At 36.1% G+C, this 15610-nt stretch overlaps 1 protein-coding gene across 1 annotated transcript in view; it reads right to left on the bottom strand.

The window, feature by feature from the left end:
• The window catches only part of LOC140239470 (uncharacterized), a 150301-nt gene that overhangs the window by 56236 nt on the left and 78455 nt on the right, over positions 1 to 15610 (bottom strand). The window contains exon 2 of the mRNA XM_072319307.1: positions 6915 to 7097. Coding sequence (XP_072175408.1) covers positions 6915 to 7097 — 183 coding nt within the window. The remainder of the gene's footprint in view (positions 1 to 6914; positions 7098 to 15610) is intronic.

Below are 15610 nucleotides of genomic sequence, written 5' to 3'. Positions count from 1 at the left end.
TTCGCTGTCGGCATGACTAATAGCACATGGCAATATGCAACCACATGGTGGCGCTATTTAACTTTGAAATTACCTATGTGATTGAGTGTCCACATGGACCTGGATCTAGAAGCCTTTCTGAGCAAGCAAACACATCTTCTAACAGAGAAGACAAATCCTTGTTGTCATGACGATGAACAAAGGGTTGCAACTTCGCCACTGATGTCAAGGACCAGCCTTCAGAAATATATATATTTTGTGTGGGTAATATGTGATGAAGTACTTGTTTTACATATTAAAAAAAAAATACTGACAATGCAATATACCTTAGACTTGTTGGTGAATATTCCCCCCTCTCTTTGTTGATTTGTAATGCAGGCACTTAACTTTCTGGCTTAGCAACTCATTATTATCTACAGCACAATCCTTCCACAAAAACTTAAATATAATCTAAATTTGACGAGCATGATTCTAAACCTCTTAACACTGCACAACAGCCAATTTTTGTTGTGTTTAATCTGCTAAAAAAGGTGTTTAAAAATGACCACTTTTGCTTGTCATGAAACACAACATCATTTCCACACACCTTACAGCATATCATTCCCATATGCTGAAAGTCTGCTTAGCAATAAGCCATGCAATACTTTTTCTTTAACATTCATCTGGGGCTTATTTTGTTTTCAGACTGATTGTCACTTCTTGTTCGCACTTACAACATTTAATCATCAATATCAGTAATCTACTCAAATATAATTCAAAAATAGTACAAGTGTTTGATATCGATTCATGCATTTTAATCAACTATCTAAACTTTAAGTGGGCAAACAAAATTGACCATTTCTTTTGTATATCAAAGATTTCCTGTTTTCTTATCTATCTTTTATGTGGTTTGTTTGATTGACAAGCTTAAATAAAAGTGAATAGAATTTGAAATGATCACATTACAAAAAAAGTCATGATGGTGAATCTCTCTACAAAATACACCTAATTTGGAGGCTGGACATACTTTCTTTAAAATCAAGGGGAACTATATCTGTTTTGGCCCAGATTCAGAAAACAAAACCAATGTCTATCTTACATATCCCTGAGTGGAGTTCTAGCTGTACAAATCCCTTGCAAATTTTAGAACTGACATGAAATAAGTTGGTCTACTCACATATGAAACATGAAAAATATTGAATCTCTTGTGTCTTTTATACTATACTGTTTTATTTTGTATTCTTAACACATGCGTATAGGTAGAATTATTTTTCTTAGCTGCAATGAAAGTTCACATGTGTGCTCCCTCTGTAGTCCATACTAAGAACAGTTCTAGCATCTCAGCATCATAATATGGCATACACTCAAAATGTCAGTTGCTCTGTGGTCTTCAATACTGCTAAATTAGTTTAGCTCTTTGAATCCCCTCCTTCGATCCCCATAAAATGGCTCTCTTGGGTAGACACATGACGTATCATTAAGATCACCGCCGGTTTACCTGTTCAAAAGGTGCAATTCACTTCCAGTCAGCTGTTCTGACATTAAACCCCAATCATTCCCACGAGAAATCTTCCCCAATTCTCACCTGCCGTGAGAACTTTCTTCTGTTTTTTTCTTATCCCTATTTTGCATTGCTCTGGCTGAAAAGTGAAAGAACAGGACAGCGTAAACACCTGCCCAAGCAAGATAAAGACTCTGTAACTGCTGACTTTGCAACTTTTGTGTGAATTGTAATGTCTCATTTTGTTGCCGCTGATTAGAGTGGATTGCCAAGATGAGGGCTGTCTTGACCTATTCACAGCAATTTGTAAGAATATTTGGGGCTCTTGCTTCTGTGCTGACAAGCACAACATCTGACAAAAACAAACAACAATCTTCATCTCTTGAATAGATAGAATAATAAATACAGTGTATATCTGTATGTGTTTCTATGTTTCTGTTTCAAATAGCTGAAAATAATCATACTTCACTCTTTGTTAATGCTTTTGACTTACAAATTTGCTCAATGAGGTAAAAACAATATTCATAATGTGTGTGAGTGTGTGTGCTTTGATCTTCAGACATGGATTGAGATGAAAATCTAATAAGCTTTTACAAAGGAGATGACAACTTTAGCTTTCCTTTCATAAAGAATGACATAATACACTGTATTTCCACACTTTATTATCACTCATTTCTTCCGGTTTTCTCCCTGTCTTCCCTTACTCCCCCCCCCCCCCCAAAAAAAAGACAGTCATGTTCTTTGTAATACTATAAAACGTAAAAGAAAAAAAACCCAGCAAACTAATACTCAATATGAAAATAGATAGTATAGTTACCACCAAATCTCTTTACTTTACGAGGCAGATCAATAGTCCATCTTTAACTAACCACACTACCATATATGATGATGCATAGTACCGTTTCTGACTATGCTTCATAGTATTTTGGGACAACAAAGAGGGAACAAATAATATGCCCTTGTGCCCTAATGTGAAAAAAAAAAGAAAAATATAAAAAGAATAGAAATAAAAATAGTATATAATGCTTAATCATACATGGATCCAGTGAACTATGACACAAGTTCTTTTTGGGATAAAGAAAACATTAATGTACCCTCTATCTATATCTGAATCAGGAAGTTGTTTAATCAATCATCCAGGGTTTTAAGTGGATGGGAGCAGATGGGAGGGAAGGTAGGAGTGGAGAAGAAAAAGAGAAAGAGATAAAGAGAGGGAGAAACAAAGAGAGAGAGAGAGAGAGAGAGAGAGAGAGAGAGAGAGAGGGGAAGAGAAAGAGAGAGTGACAACAAGGGAGTACTAATTTGATATAATTTACATACATGTATCCCTCTTTTCCCTCCAGATTAACTCTTTATGTGCCATGGTGGAAACCCCCTGTGTGCCACGTTATTCTGAGACAAGAAGGTAGTCATGCTTTGAGAAAGAATTTTGTTTTTCCAATTTGTATAACTTCTACAAATTTCTGTTAAGCTGGACATAATAGTGAGCAAAGTTAAAGAGGAATGCCAAACTTTGCTTCCATATACAATGTATAACAATTATATTTTCATTTTTTTTTTAATTACCAGTTGCTACATTACTGTAAAGACATGACTTTTGTACATAAAATAGTGACAGAAACTTAGAATGTACACGCAAATGTAGTTGGGAACACCGCTTGATAGTCAATCACCACATAGAATGCAAGCCGTATGTTAGAGGAACAAAAGCGCGAGAAACGCTTTGATTGTACCACGGGATTAGTGATTTATCGATCAGTTTTGGCAGCTTTGTTTGTTGAGCAGAATATGCGAAGTTGGCACCCCGTCGACTGAGCCGGACGTGCGAACGTGGCACATAAAGAGTTAAAAAACAGCAGGGTATATTCACTAGTGAGGACCATCATTCATACATTCTACAATATTGCTACAGGGATAACATGACTACAGCCAGCTTGAGGTGTTTTACGATTATGCTTATTACAGTATGTACCAACATTCATAGATACTATGCTACAAACACAATGATTAAGACAGTGTAAATATCTCCTTACAATAATAAAATGAGCAATTTACTGCTTACCAACAAAGCAAAGTCACAAAAATAAGGTACAACTCACACAAGGGTTCATGAGAATGCTTAAATCCTCAATATCACAACATACAATATAGCAAACTTGTCCAAAGAATGAAGGAATGAGGAACTCAGAAAACACCTAAATCCAAACCTTTCAAATTAACTAGTCCCAAGTATACATGGGCTGATGTCTATGGGAAATGCATCTTGTAGCAAAATCAGTCTGTCTTCAAAGGGTTAATTGATAAGAATGGGAAAAATAATTGGGAATTTTCATGGTTAATTGATATTTTCTCTTTTAGGATTTAGTTCTTACAGAGCTGATGTATCACGCTGTTAGAACACGTGCAATTGACATCTGCTGGTAATCATCTCATGAAAATCATCCATCATGGAGTGTAAGTGTTGCTGGAGCAGATATTTTTGAGTGAAAACTTATACATAGGCGTATTAGTCACCATGGCTATTTATATATGATGATGAAACATGTGACCCTGATTAAGCTCTGGTGTTCAATCAGTGACGCATTGCCAGATACACAGCTCTACGCCAAGTGTGATTATGGTAATTTACTAAAGACAAAATATCCCTGTCCTTAGTGCCTGAATATTATCCGTTTGTCTATAGACCCTCCTAAAGTTGATTACATGCTCCCCCCCCCCCCGACATGAGCCTGTTATTTTACATGATTCTTGAGTTTTAAAGAATATCAGCCTACATGTTGTTGCTACAATAATGCACCAGAAGGAAATGAGTGTGAAATACAACACCTTATGAGAAAAGAAAACAAAAATAACAACAAAAATGTGACAGACCCCTGGATGAACTCTTAAACTTCTGGCCAGCAAAATTGCTGATTTTCATTTTGATTTTTTTTTTAAGGCTGAGATTGAGGCAAATAGGTGTGTGCCTATGAGCTGAATTACACTACATTACAAGATCACAATGTGCAAATTAGACCAAGTTAAAGTTTGTATCACATTATTCAAAAGAAGATCTGATGAATTATAATCTTTGGGAAATTTCTTAAAAGTTTTTAGAGCTACTCAAATATTCTCAAAAGGGTCATTTCCACAATACAACACCTGAATTCTCAAACATGTTGACATGCTTTTGCTTGTCATTATTTCTATCAGACTTTGACATTCTTTGTTTGACATTGGGATATAAGTATGCAATGTTAGCTTGATATTAAAGTTCATGACCAATGCAGCTATAATATTAGTTCTGAGAACACATAATATACACATAATTCACAGAACAAACGAAAACTAACAAAGCTCCTAATTCCTGGAATAGCATGCAATAGCTTGATATGTACATGTAATACGCTATTAAACGATGCCATTACTGTACGTATAAGCTGATATTTTCGCATACATATATTTTCGCGAATGAGGAGGTGACAGACATTTTCGCAAGATGTTGTTTTTGTGAATTGACACCAATGCTATTGTAAGTTTGCTATTAGCCTAGCGCATGACATTTTCGCTTGTTGTTAAATTCACAGTCCAACTGTGATTCGCAAAAGTCACAAAAATTAAACCCTTGCAATAATAACAGCTTAAAATACAGTTGTATATCAATGTCTTCATCACATATAATTATGAAGAACATATAGCCATTCATTTTCATTCCAGAGATCTTACGGGAATACTCCTTGTTAGAATCTTGTGTTCCAAGCATTAAACCTGACACTTTATTCTTTTTATCTTTTTAGGCTGGATTTTTATTTTTTTGCTGTTGTCAGATTCACAGGGGCTGCTCGATCTCCAGGCCTAGCAAGCTGTAAATGGAACTCAAAAAAAGGGAAAGGAAGTGGGTAATTCATGGTTTCCATGGCAACCCCTCTCCCCTGTATTTCCGGCTCAGACACATCTCAGATCACATACTCTAACCCAATATCTGTTGCATACTTTTTAAACTTTTTTTTCTTCACTCCTGTCGGTCATTGGACACTTCAAAATTGGGGAATCAGGTTAAGTTATAGCGGTAAAATGCAGTGGGTCTAAAGTAATTGCCTCCTCTTTTAATGCCTAATAACGGAACTTTTCCTTAGTTCCCCACAAAACTGCACATAAGATTTTAAAGCAAGCAACTGTATAAAAGGCTTCATGCAAGCACAGATGCATAGATTGAGACGCTTTTATATGATCTTCAAATATCAATTAAATTACATTTACATCAGGAATATCATAAGAAAATAACTCGCACAATGTGGAAAGTCTGTAGCCATTGTCTGTGACAACATGGGCTGTAATCATAATGTATATAATTAAAATGGTGTCCATAAAATAATGGTAATAAAGATAAGAGAAATGATGCCAGTAGATAAAAAAACTGTCACTGTCATTTCCCTACACCTTATCAATGCAACAATAATTGTAGCAAAAATGATAAACTTAAAAGAAAAACATATCCTTGCAAGGTACACTCTTCTCATGTAGAAGAGGTTTTAGTATTTATGGACACTAGGTGATAGCAATATCAAATCTGATGTCAAACAGAATATGACCTCATTCATCATACCATTGGCACGAATTTCAAATAATGCAAATAAAAATTAATTCAAGGACATTCCTGAAAGCATAGTTCTACCAGAAGAGATATGATTTCATAACCTACTGAAACACTTAGTAATGATGATTTAAGTAATATACATACCAGGTGTTGTGCATGTGTGTCTGTGTGTAAATCTTTATCCCTAAAGTGGTGAAAATTCCCAACAGGATTAGAATTGAGTGAAAGAACTCAAAATATTATTCATGTGTCTGTCTGTGTGTGTCTTTTCATTTTCATTTTATTTCAACACGGTAATAAAAAGGAAACTTGCTCAGCAATCGGCTGTTATTCTGTATTCTGCGTCTGTGTGTTTTGTTCCTTTAGTTAAATGAAAAGAGCAGTAATACACCATATCCCCCAAATTCCATCATCCCAGTTAAGCAAATTACTTATTTATGATGGTCTCCACCATCTGAAAGATATGATATAATTCAAGTTCGTGTGTAGACATAAACAAATTTATTTCTCAAGTAGTACTTTCATTTACTTTCAGATAAGAATGTAGCTGATTTGCCATAATGATTTTATTAGCAAAAGTGGCGAACAGTTTCTCTGCATCAAGCCATCTCCATGAAGAGATACGATATCAGAATCTCCTGCCAAACTGGGAGATGAAAATAGATAGAAAAGAAATCTGAAAAAGAAAAGAAATACAAACATACATTTCATTGAATCTTCTTCTGAAAAGATAGATTCATAAACTTCTAGACCCTTCCTAAGGCAAGGATTATGTACATTGCTGGGGGTTTTCTGTATCAATCGGCACTCCAAGTCCAAAAAAAAAAAAAGGGGGAGGGGGAATTTCAAAGAGTTGAGAAAGAGAGTTGGGCAACTCACTCTGGACAGACAGCGTCTGTTCCTGGAACAGAGCCGGACCAGCTTCTGCTCGGAGGTGGAGAGCTTGTTTGGGTCCTGGTCCTCATCGTCGGCGGACCCGATGGTGATCTGGCTGAGACGCTTGTATTCATGCTGGAGCTTGTTGATAGCTTCCTGTAAGGCCTGTGCTGTAGCCTTCAGCTCCTGGTGAAGGTAGAGGAAGAGGGATGCATTAACAAATCTATTAAGATTTATATTCTTGTCAATGATGTATGAAAGGGAAGTTTACCCAAAATAAGTATTGTAAAGCAAGAGATTTTTGTGAATAACCACTGGCATTCAATGCATGTAGTGTAGATAAGCACTTTTGCTTGCATTTTAATTTCAAAATCTTGGCACACATGAAATTCGCAAGAATTAAAATGCACTCAAAAATATCTGGTTTTACAGTAAGCAATTTCATGTAATGCAGGAATATGAAAAGAATGCATCAGTGAAGTTACAGGAAAATACAAGAATCCATTAAAAAACTATCAACTCTGTAATTTTTGGCTAAATCCACATGTCATCACTGCTAGATCAAAAGGCTAAGGGTGATGTCACAGCAGTGGAACAATATTAAAAAAAAAATTAAAAATGTTCATTTTTCAATGAAAACTACACATTCTCTCAACTTCATTATGACATATGTAATAGGACAATAGAATTTCTCCTGTGTCATAGATCTGAGGTATATTAAGTGCTTTTTCATTCCAGGAAAAAAATTGCATAAAACAAAAAGTAATCTAGAACATAAAGCTGTTTAAAAAACTTTGCTATGCATTGAGACATCATCCATTTGATACCGATGTCTTTATTGCAAATTTTTGCTTTTTTGGGGGGCATGCTAAATAGACAGTCTAGATCACACAAGCTTGACCCATATGAGTGTTTTATAGTGCAGGTTTTGCAAAATTCATCACAAATAGGGTTGTCTTTCATGGCTTAAGAGGAAGTATGAAGTATATATTATGGTCTTGCATGCTAGTATAACCAACACTGACATCTTGTCAAGTTTAAAAATGCATCTCAGTCACTCCCTTGCAAGAAGTCAAGTCTGCTGAATGTAAGATTCCACCCACTGAAGACTAGTCCCGAGTATACTTGGGCTGGTGTAAATGGGAAATATGTGTTATAGCCAAATCAGCCCATCCCAAATGGGTTAGGCAGCTATTTTCACATCATATACAGATAACAGCTTATGCTTCCTGCTAATGCGTATGTCTTATTTTCATTCAAAATTGATCAAACATTTTTATTTAAGGATACATTCACATGGATTCATTTACCAAGCTGAGGTATTTTTCTGTGATGATGGTGACCAGTGCATATCATTCTACAGGGGATGCAGTTAACTGTTTCTATAGCTGTTATTACCAATATCTCTGTTTCTTCACAATTCAATATCAGCTCAAGTCTACTTATATATTTTGTTTTGTGTTATTGTCTGTTGTTGCTGTATCTTACTATGTCTGTCTCCTTTTGTAGTTAACTTTACATTATAAAACGTTATGAAATATAAATCATAATTCACTAAAAGTGCAGAAACAAAACCCTTCCTGAAATCAGGAAGCCAACAATAGATGCAATATAAGCAGAGATGGAATGACATATTTTAGCACAACACAGAGTACCATGTGGCGAAGTAAAAAGAGATTTGGATACCTGACCTTTAAAACTTGTTTTAATATGGGGGAACAAAGAGACGGGGGAAGGAACTTGTAACGGAAGGACTGGTATGTTGGCAGTAGATCTTTGGGGACAGACTCTAGCCATTGTGCTGTAAAGATCTTGAATTTCCTTACTGAAGACTGGAGACAAGGCAGCATGGTCAGAGATATGGATCGTTTAAAATGTCATGCATGCATACATGCACACAAGTGAGCGGCAGGCAGGCCCTAGCAACTATCTACTCTTTGCAGACTATATACACATATGCACACCCAAAACATAAACACACCCGTGTATATTTGCCCTGAAGCGTCTTGCGATGCATTCATACAATGTTAGCCTATACATTGTTTTTTGGTCATACGCACATTCTGCTGCCCATAGCAAACTGTGTGACGACTCCCTTGTCCAAATCTCTCCGCACTTCATTAGAATTAACTCCCCAGGAAATTCAAGTTATGATCCTATTTTTAGGAAATCCAATCCCCCCTCCGGACAGGGCGGAAGGTATCGATGAGAAAGAATCTTGCGTGTATGCATCTATTTCGTCGCCATGCCGACCAATCCCTCCCTCTCCCCCTACCCTCCCCCTCCAACATTGTGCCTGGCTACAAGCCCAGTCCAAAGCTCTTTGGTCAAAAGAGAAGAACTAGCAAGACATGACACAATGGAGCATTTTAAACCATTAATCAACTCATTAATCTCATCTTGACAATCCCTTGCCCCACCACAGAAACATTGTTGGCTACTATGTCTCAACAGAGACAACAATGAAATGAAGTAATTGCTAATACAGAGAGAGAAAAGAAATCCCCCTTGAATTCTCCCTAATGTTCTTAGTTAATTCATCATAAAGCAGCACTATCCTATGTACTGTATCCATGTCCACATAATTGCAGTTTTGCTGCCAATCCAGGAGAAATTAGAGCAGGACCATGATCATAAATCTGTCAGAAACGCTGAAAATATGCAAGCTAATCTTAGGAGAAGCTGCCACAAAATGTTTACCACTAATCTAGACAATTAGCAAAGGTCAAACCTATCTAAAGACTGAAACAAACAAGATATAAATACCCAATCATCAATCTATACCCAAGGGATGTTAGAATCACTCACTGCTCATAATTTTATCTCAAACTGTCTAAAAAATAAAATCCTTCAAAGAAAACAACAACTATTAATGAAAAAGAACTTTGGTATCATGATTGGATGTGTAATTTCAGATAAACAGAGCTAAATTTGGCATTTATCTGCTCATAATTAGACTTTCCATAAACTCTTCCTTGCACCCATTGCTTATGAAAACTCAGTGTACCATGCTCAAAACTGAGGGGGTTGCAATATCTCACAAGCAGCCAGTAGAAATCTATGTCAGAACCAGTCAATGCTACCATCAAAATACACTTTCTGGTTGTTTCTGAAGACATCTATCAACTAATGTAATAGGTCAGTGTTCAATAACAGATCATGCATGATCATCCAGTATTTTAAAGTTTTTCTCATTTAGCATAATTTTGATACTTTCAAAATAACTGCTATTGCCTTTTAGTGCTTTTCCACATGATGTAAATTTGTTTAGAAAAAACGGAAAAGGGAATGAGAATTTCACTTTTGACTTTGAGAGAAAATTTCACTGGAAGAGAGCAATTCCTTTCACAAAGTTTAGTCAGTATCACACGTACACAAATGAGAGAGAGAAAAAAAGAATATTTGGATTGTGGAATAATCATACTGTTGAGGTATATTTCTGGCTGTGCTGTGGGATACCTCTTCCAAACAACAAAGGCAATTGAAGCAAGAGAAAATAACTGAGGGGACAGAATGTCTGTGACACATTGAAATCCTGAGAATAAAGACCACCTTGCAGAGTCCTACATGTGAATCTTTAGAGCGTAACATAGGGGGGCAGGTCATCCCGCAGAGTGGAATCACTCTGAGTCACAACAGGACCCAAGGTGTAAATCCAGCCGTGAGCGGGAAGCCCGTAAAATTTGTCTGGGTCTGGGTCTGGCTTCCCCCGTCCTCATCTCATCCCTGTCTTCGTCCGACACCTCTCGTCAAGTTTGGCGAGACTGGAGGAAATAAGGTATAGCAGCAAATCTGTTTGGGGAGGGGGTGGGGGGTTGAATGTCACTTTTGTCTCCATTAGACCATAAAAGTGACCGCAACTGACCACTGAGCTGATAAGATCAAGTTGACTGTCCTCCTTGGATCTATTGAGAGCACTTATGGCTTTTATGGTTGCCAAGCCGACAGAATGTATACGTGGAATTTGGTACAGCTGACATGCACAATCATCAATTATTATCAGAAGTTTCTCTGTCGTTGGATGCCACAGGGAAGGTGAAAGTTTGGCTACGGAGTTAGTGTGTGGTTACACAGTGTGGCAGTGTATGCTGCATTCTTATATTAAAAGTTAAACTCTAGTTGTTGTTTAGGTTGACTTTAATATAGAATGTAGAATCAAATAATCAATATGATGATAATTTATTAGTTTCATCCATATTTTACACATTACCAGTGCAGTAACACAGTGTGGAAGTGTATGCTGCATTGATTGCGGTAGCAATCACATGCACTAATTGAGATAGGGTAATGATGTCATTGCCCCAGACTTCTTCTCGCATCACTTAATTCCTTTTTTGTTGTTGCTGTCAAGTAAATAACAATGAATGAATTACATACTTTGCTTCAAATTCTTGTTGCGCAATAAGTTTTCAGGGGGAGGGGGTTGTAGTTTATAGTTTGTAGGATATTAAAGAGATTGTATAGTTTTGGATAAGATGAGGGATTCAGATTTAACCGTTCTGCAAGAAAGTTAGAAACTACTACATGAAATATTAAAGAGCATATTATTCAAAGAGGAATTGAAAGATTATTGGATGAAAATTTGGTTTTGAAATGGCTGAGATATCAAAAAACAAAGTAAAACAAAGAGGTCCTACTGAAAAGGTGGGACTCATCTTTTAGCAAACATCATACATAAAAATCTTTGAATTATTCATGAACAAAAAAAAAACACCAATGAGTCTTATTCATTCTAATTATCTAACAATGATCACTTAAATATAACAATTGTTGGGCAGTTGCGAATACAAAAAGGGAGACTATTATGCAACTTTATACCTCTATAAAAAAATGTGCGTTTACAACTATCTGTTCGAGGTTTTGGTAAAGGAAGATTATTTTATCAAAAATGATAGGGTTTATCAATATATGATATATTTTCTTGCAAATAACTGGGTGTTAAATTATTCAAAACTTTAAACATCATAATTTGTACGTGACGAATTTGACAAGATTACAAAATTTCCCATTGTAATATTTCATGCATGGATGATATGGAAAGATGAGATTGTGGGTTTATTTTTCAAATAAACTGAAGCCACTAAATTGTGGCTTGATTTTTCAAATAAATAAACTCTGAATTCCTCTTAGAATAGCATGCTCTTTAATGTTTCATAAATGGTTTATAACTTTTCACAAAAAAGTTAAAATCTGAATCCCCCATCTCAACCAAAACTATACAATCCCTTTCATATATCAAAAACCAAAGGAAGAATTGTAAGGCAATGATAAAGAGTACCAAAGTGTGACATCATAGCAATTCATCACCAAGGAAACTGGTTCTTAACAATCTCATGTAGCCTGAATATCTGTGAACAATGGTTACTAACAATGCCTGAGTCTGGTTCAAACATCTTGTTTAGAACCAGCACTAAGCTGTAACAGAGGACTATTGATATCATCACTTTGGTACTCATCAAAAATCTAATCTCACAAGTATGCATGACACAGTCACTATTACTGTTAAAATTCAATAACTTTGATATGTTATGTGATAATGATTAAACTTTTCTACTTTGTTGGTTTGATTTTTATTTTTTTTCTCAAAGTCAACCAGGTTCTGAACATGGAGCAGAGTTTCACTTTAAAAACTTCTCATACTGAGCAGGTTTTGCACCTGTTCATCCTAAAACATTAGCCCGGGGGTATTGTCATTCCACAGACATACTCAACGTGACTTGGTGTCGATGATCAGAAACTGAATATTAAAGTTTGGTTTTGCTTACTTGATGATCAATGTTGACGTCACTCCATAGACAATACTGCAGTGGTTTGATTCTACTCCATCAGGGGCAAAGTTATATATCATGTGAAACCTGGCTTAAAAGTGTATATGGAATGTGAAGATCTGAAAGTTGACATTTGTTAAATTTGTTGCATTTTCAATAAAAAAAAAATTATATATGATTTCCATTGTTACTGCAGTTTATCGATTTGCAGCTGTTTGTGAATCATACAGTTATGCAATTTGATTAAATTTCTTCCCCTGATATACTTCTCCTTTCTACAATGATGTTGCTTTGCTTGAGTAGAAGTGGTTTTCATTTAGAATAGATGTATGATTATGCCAACATTGTTGTTGATAATTAGTTTACAGCTATTTTCTTAATTTTTCACATAAATGTTCATTCATAATTCATATACTTTGCTTCTTTATCATCTTCACTCTATCCTCACTTTATAATCATAATTTTTACTTCTTTATTTCAGATGGTTTTAATTTTTCCATTTTGTCTGCCTTTAATCCTATAAGTGGTTGATTCTGTTCTGACCTGGCATACGCTGCAGTTTTTTCTGTTTAAAATTGTTATGTTTCATTACAAGACTCCTTTAAAACCATTAACACAAGTTTGAGTTGGAGGCTCTTAGTACTCGTAAAATATAATCTTTGACAAAAGTATGAAATTATTTTTTTTAATATTCAAAGATCCTTTTTTTTTTTAAAGTGCACATGAGGAAATTGAAGACATGTTTCATAACATTTGAGAAAAGGGAGGTTTATCAATGGGTGAGATGCCCACGAGAGATTGACTCCTACAACTCAGCATTCTGGGTGGAAGTGAAACAAATTCCTTGTGATTTTGCTGGATTCCACGCAAGCAGTACTACACTGAAGAAGCTGTATTTACAAGGATTAACCTAGTTAGGTGCATCACACTTAAAGCCTACTGTCCCATTCTTCATCATAATGGATTGGGTTATTTCTATTTTTGAATTGGGTATATAGATTTATGTTACACTGCTGTGGGCATAACTTTGAATATGCAGAACATGTGAGTGAGAGACAAAAAACAAACAAACAAACTTTATACTTAGTTTGTTTCTATTGTTGTTATTGATTTTTTTTTTAAAATCCAGACATAACTTTTATAACAATAAACCAGATCAAACATTTTTATGAATATCATTATTATGTAATTGGATGTCTGCACACATGACATGTTCTCACCCAAATAATACACACAAAAAACCAAAACAAAACATAAAATTCCATTCTGTCAAGACTACACATGTATTGCCCTAAAGCAATATGACTAATGCCACATCTAACCTAGCCCACAACATGACCTAGCTTGACTGTCTGTTGTAGTATGCGACATCTACTACGGATTTCCCCATTAAATGAATTCTGGATGTGTTTGATTCGTCATAATTGTTCCCATTTGCCAGAATGAGGACACATGATTATGCCTAAATCTCCCATCATCGGTGGAAATTGGGTCTCACAGGTAATCCCCGTAGGAGAGCAACCAGCAAATTTACCCCTCGGGGTTCAGGTGTGCTGTCCCCCAGCAGGCCCCAGCTCACCTAGGTAGATACATGCTAGGCTCAATGATTTCCCCTATGTTATGTGTCAGCAGGAGAAAGAGAGAGCGGTTTTTATCTAGAAACACGCAACAATATGGCTGTAAGTGAGTCGACTATCGTATTCCCAATCGCTGTATACACATAGTACCCTTCTACCACAGTGCAAGAGGTCCTCGAACCAAAACACATTTGTTCAGCACAATCCGAATGAATTGGTGGTCTGATTTACGATGAAAACAAAAATTACAGAATTAATGCTGTATTAATGTCATACAACAAATCATTTCTGCATATAGATCTTTGGCAGTAATTAAATGCAGTCACATATGGAGGGAGATTCTCCACAATCCTTCCTGTACTTTGTTTGCCAATGGGCACAAATTTCTGAAAAATAATTGTAAAAAATTGATAGAGATTACCTAATCCCCTGATCCCATCTGTGTCAGCATAACCTTCCCATATAGACTGAGGCACATTGTTATGCCTGAGTGGGCTTGCTACCTTAAAGGTAGGGGATACCTTTTACAGAACTCCCAAAATGCAGCAAAACATTAAATATGAACCTCAGGGGACTTGTTTAGGTCACTGCTTAGAAATTTGGCAGTCAACAGTTATCTACAATTTGAAAAATGCACAAAACTCAACTACTCAGTAGTTCTGTGTGTCAGCCACACTTAAGCCTTTTTGTTGCAGTCTTTTGTATTTTTTATCTATAAACACAAATCTAAAAGTATAAGAGCTGATGTAATAACATATAGAGTGTGTGGCAAGAATGTTTATAGAAATGTTTGTAAGTTTTGATGAACTTTATTCACAAAATATACATGATGGACACACATGCAGCGCATGGGTCTGCAAAGGTAGCCTAGTAATGTACTGGAATTTACGGTGAGCCCCGAAAAAAATTCAATTCAAAATCTAACAGTCAATAAAAATGTACTAAATAGGCGTGTCTTCATCAGCCCGAAGTTCAAACTAGCGGGACATTTTGCGGTCTTAGAAAATAGCCCGATACAGCGAATGTGCGTCTTCATCAGCTCGAACAGCCTGCTTCGGGAAATTAGTCCGAAAATTGACGCATGCGCACTTTGCAATATTACTCTGCCTGGCTCGCGGTTCGAAAGTGGATTTCCCCGCTCAAAATCTCCTATATCACCGTATGTACGATTCTACAACCAGGGAGGTGAGCAGTACAGCAAATTCTCTCCAAAGGGATATTAATAATGCTACTGTTTCTTCTGTCCAGTGAGGCATCTTATATGAAATTAACGAATTGCAATGTTTAAACAAATCCAAAATGCACACAATCTGCAAGAATCTTCAGCTAAGGTATGAATAGAGTGGACCAGAAG

The sequence above is a fragment of the Diadema setosum genome, chromosome 2 (assembly GCF_964275005.1).
Source record: "Diadema setosum chromosome 2, eeDiaSeto1, whole genome shotgun sequence".
Classification (NCBI taxonomy): domain Eukaryota; kingdom Metazoa; phylum Echinodermata; class Echinoidea; order Diadematoida; family Diadematidae; genus Diadema; species Diadema setosum.
This window is presented reverse-complemented; position numbering and strand designations above follow the sequence as displayed.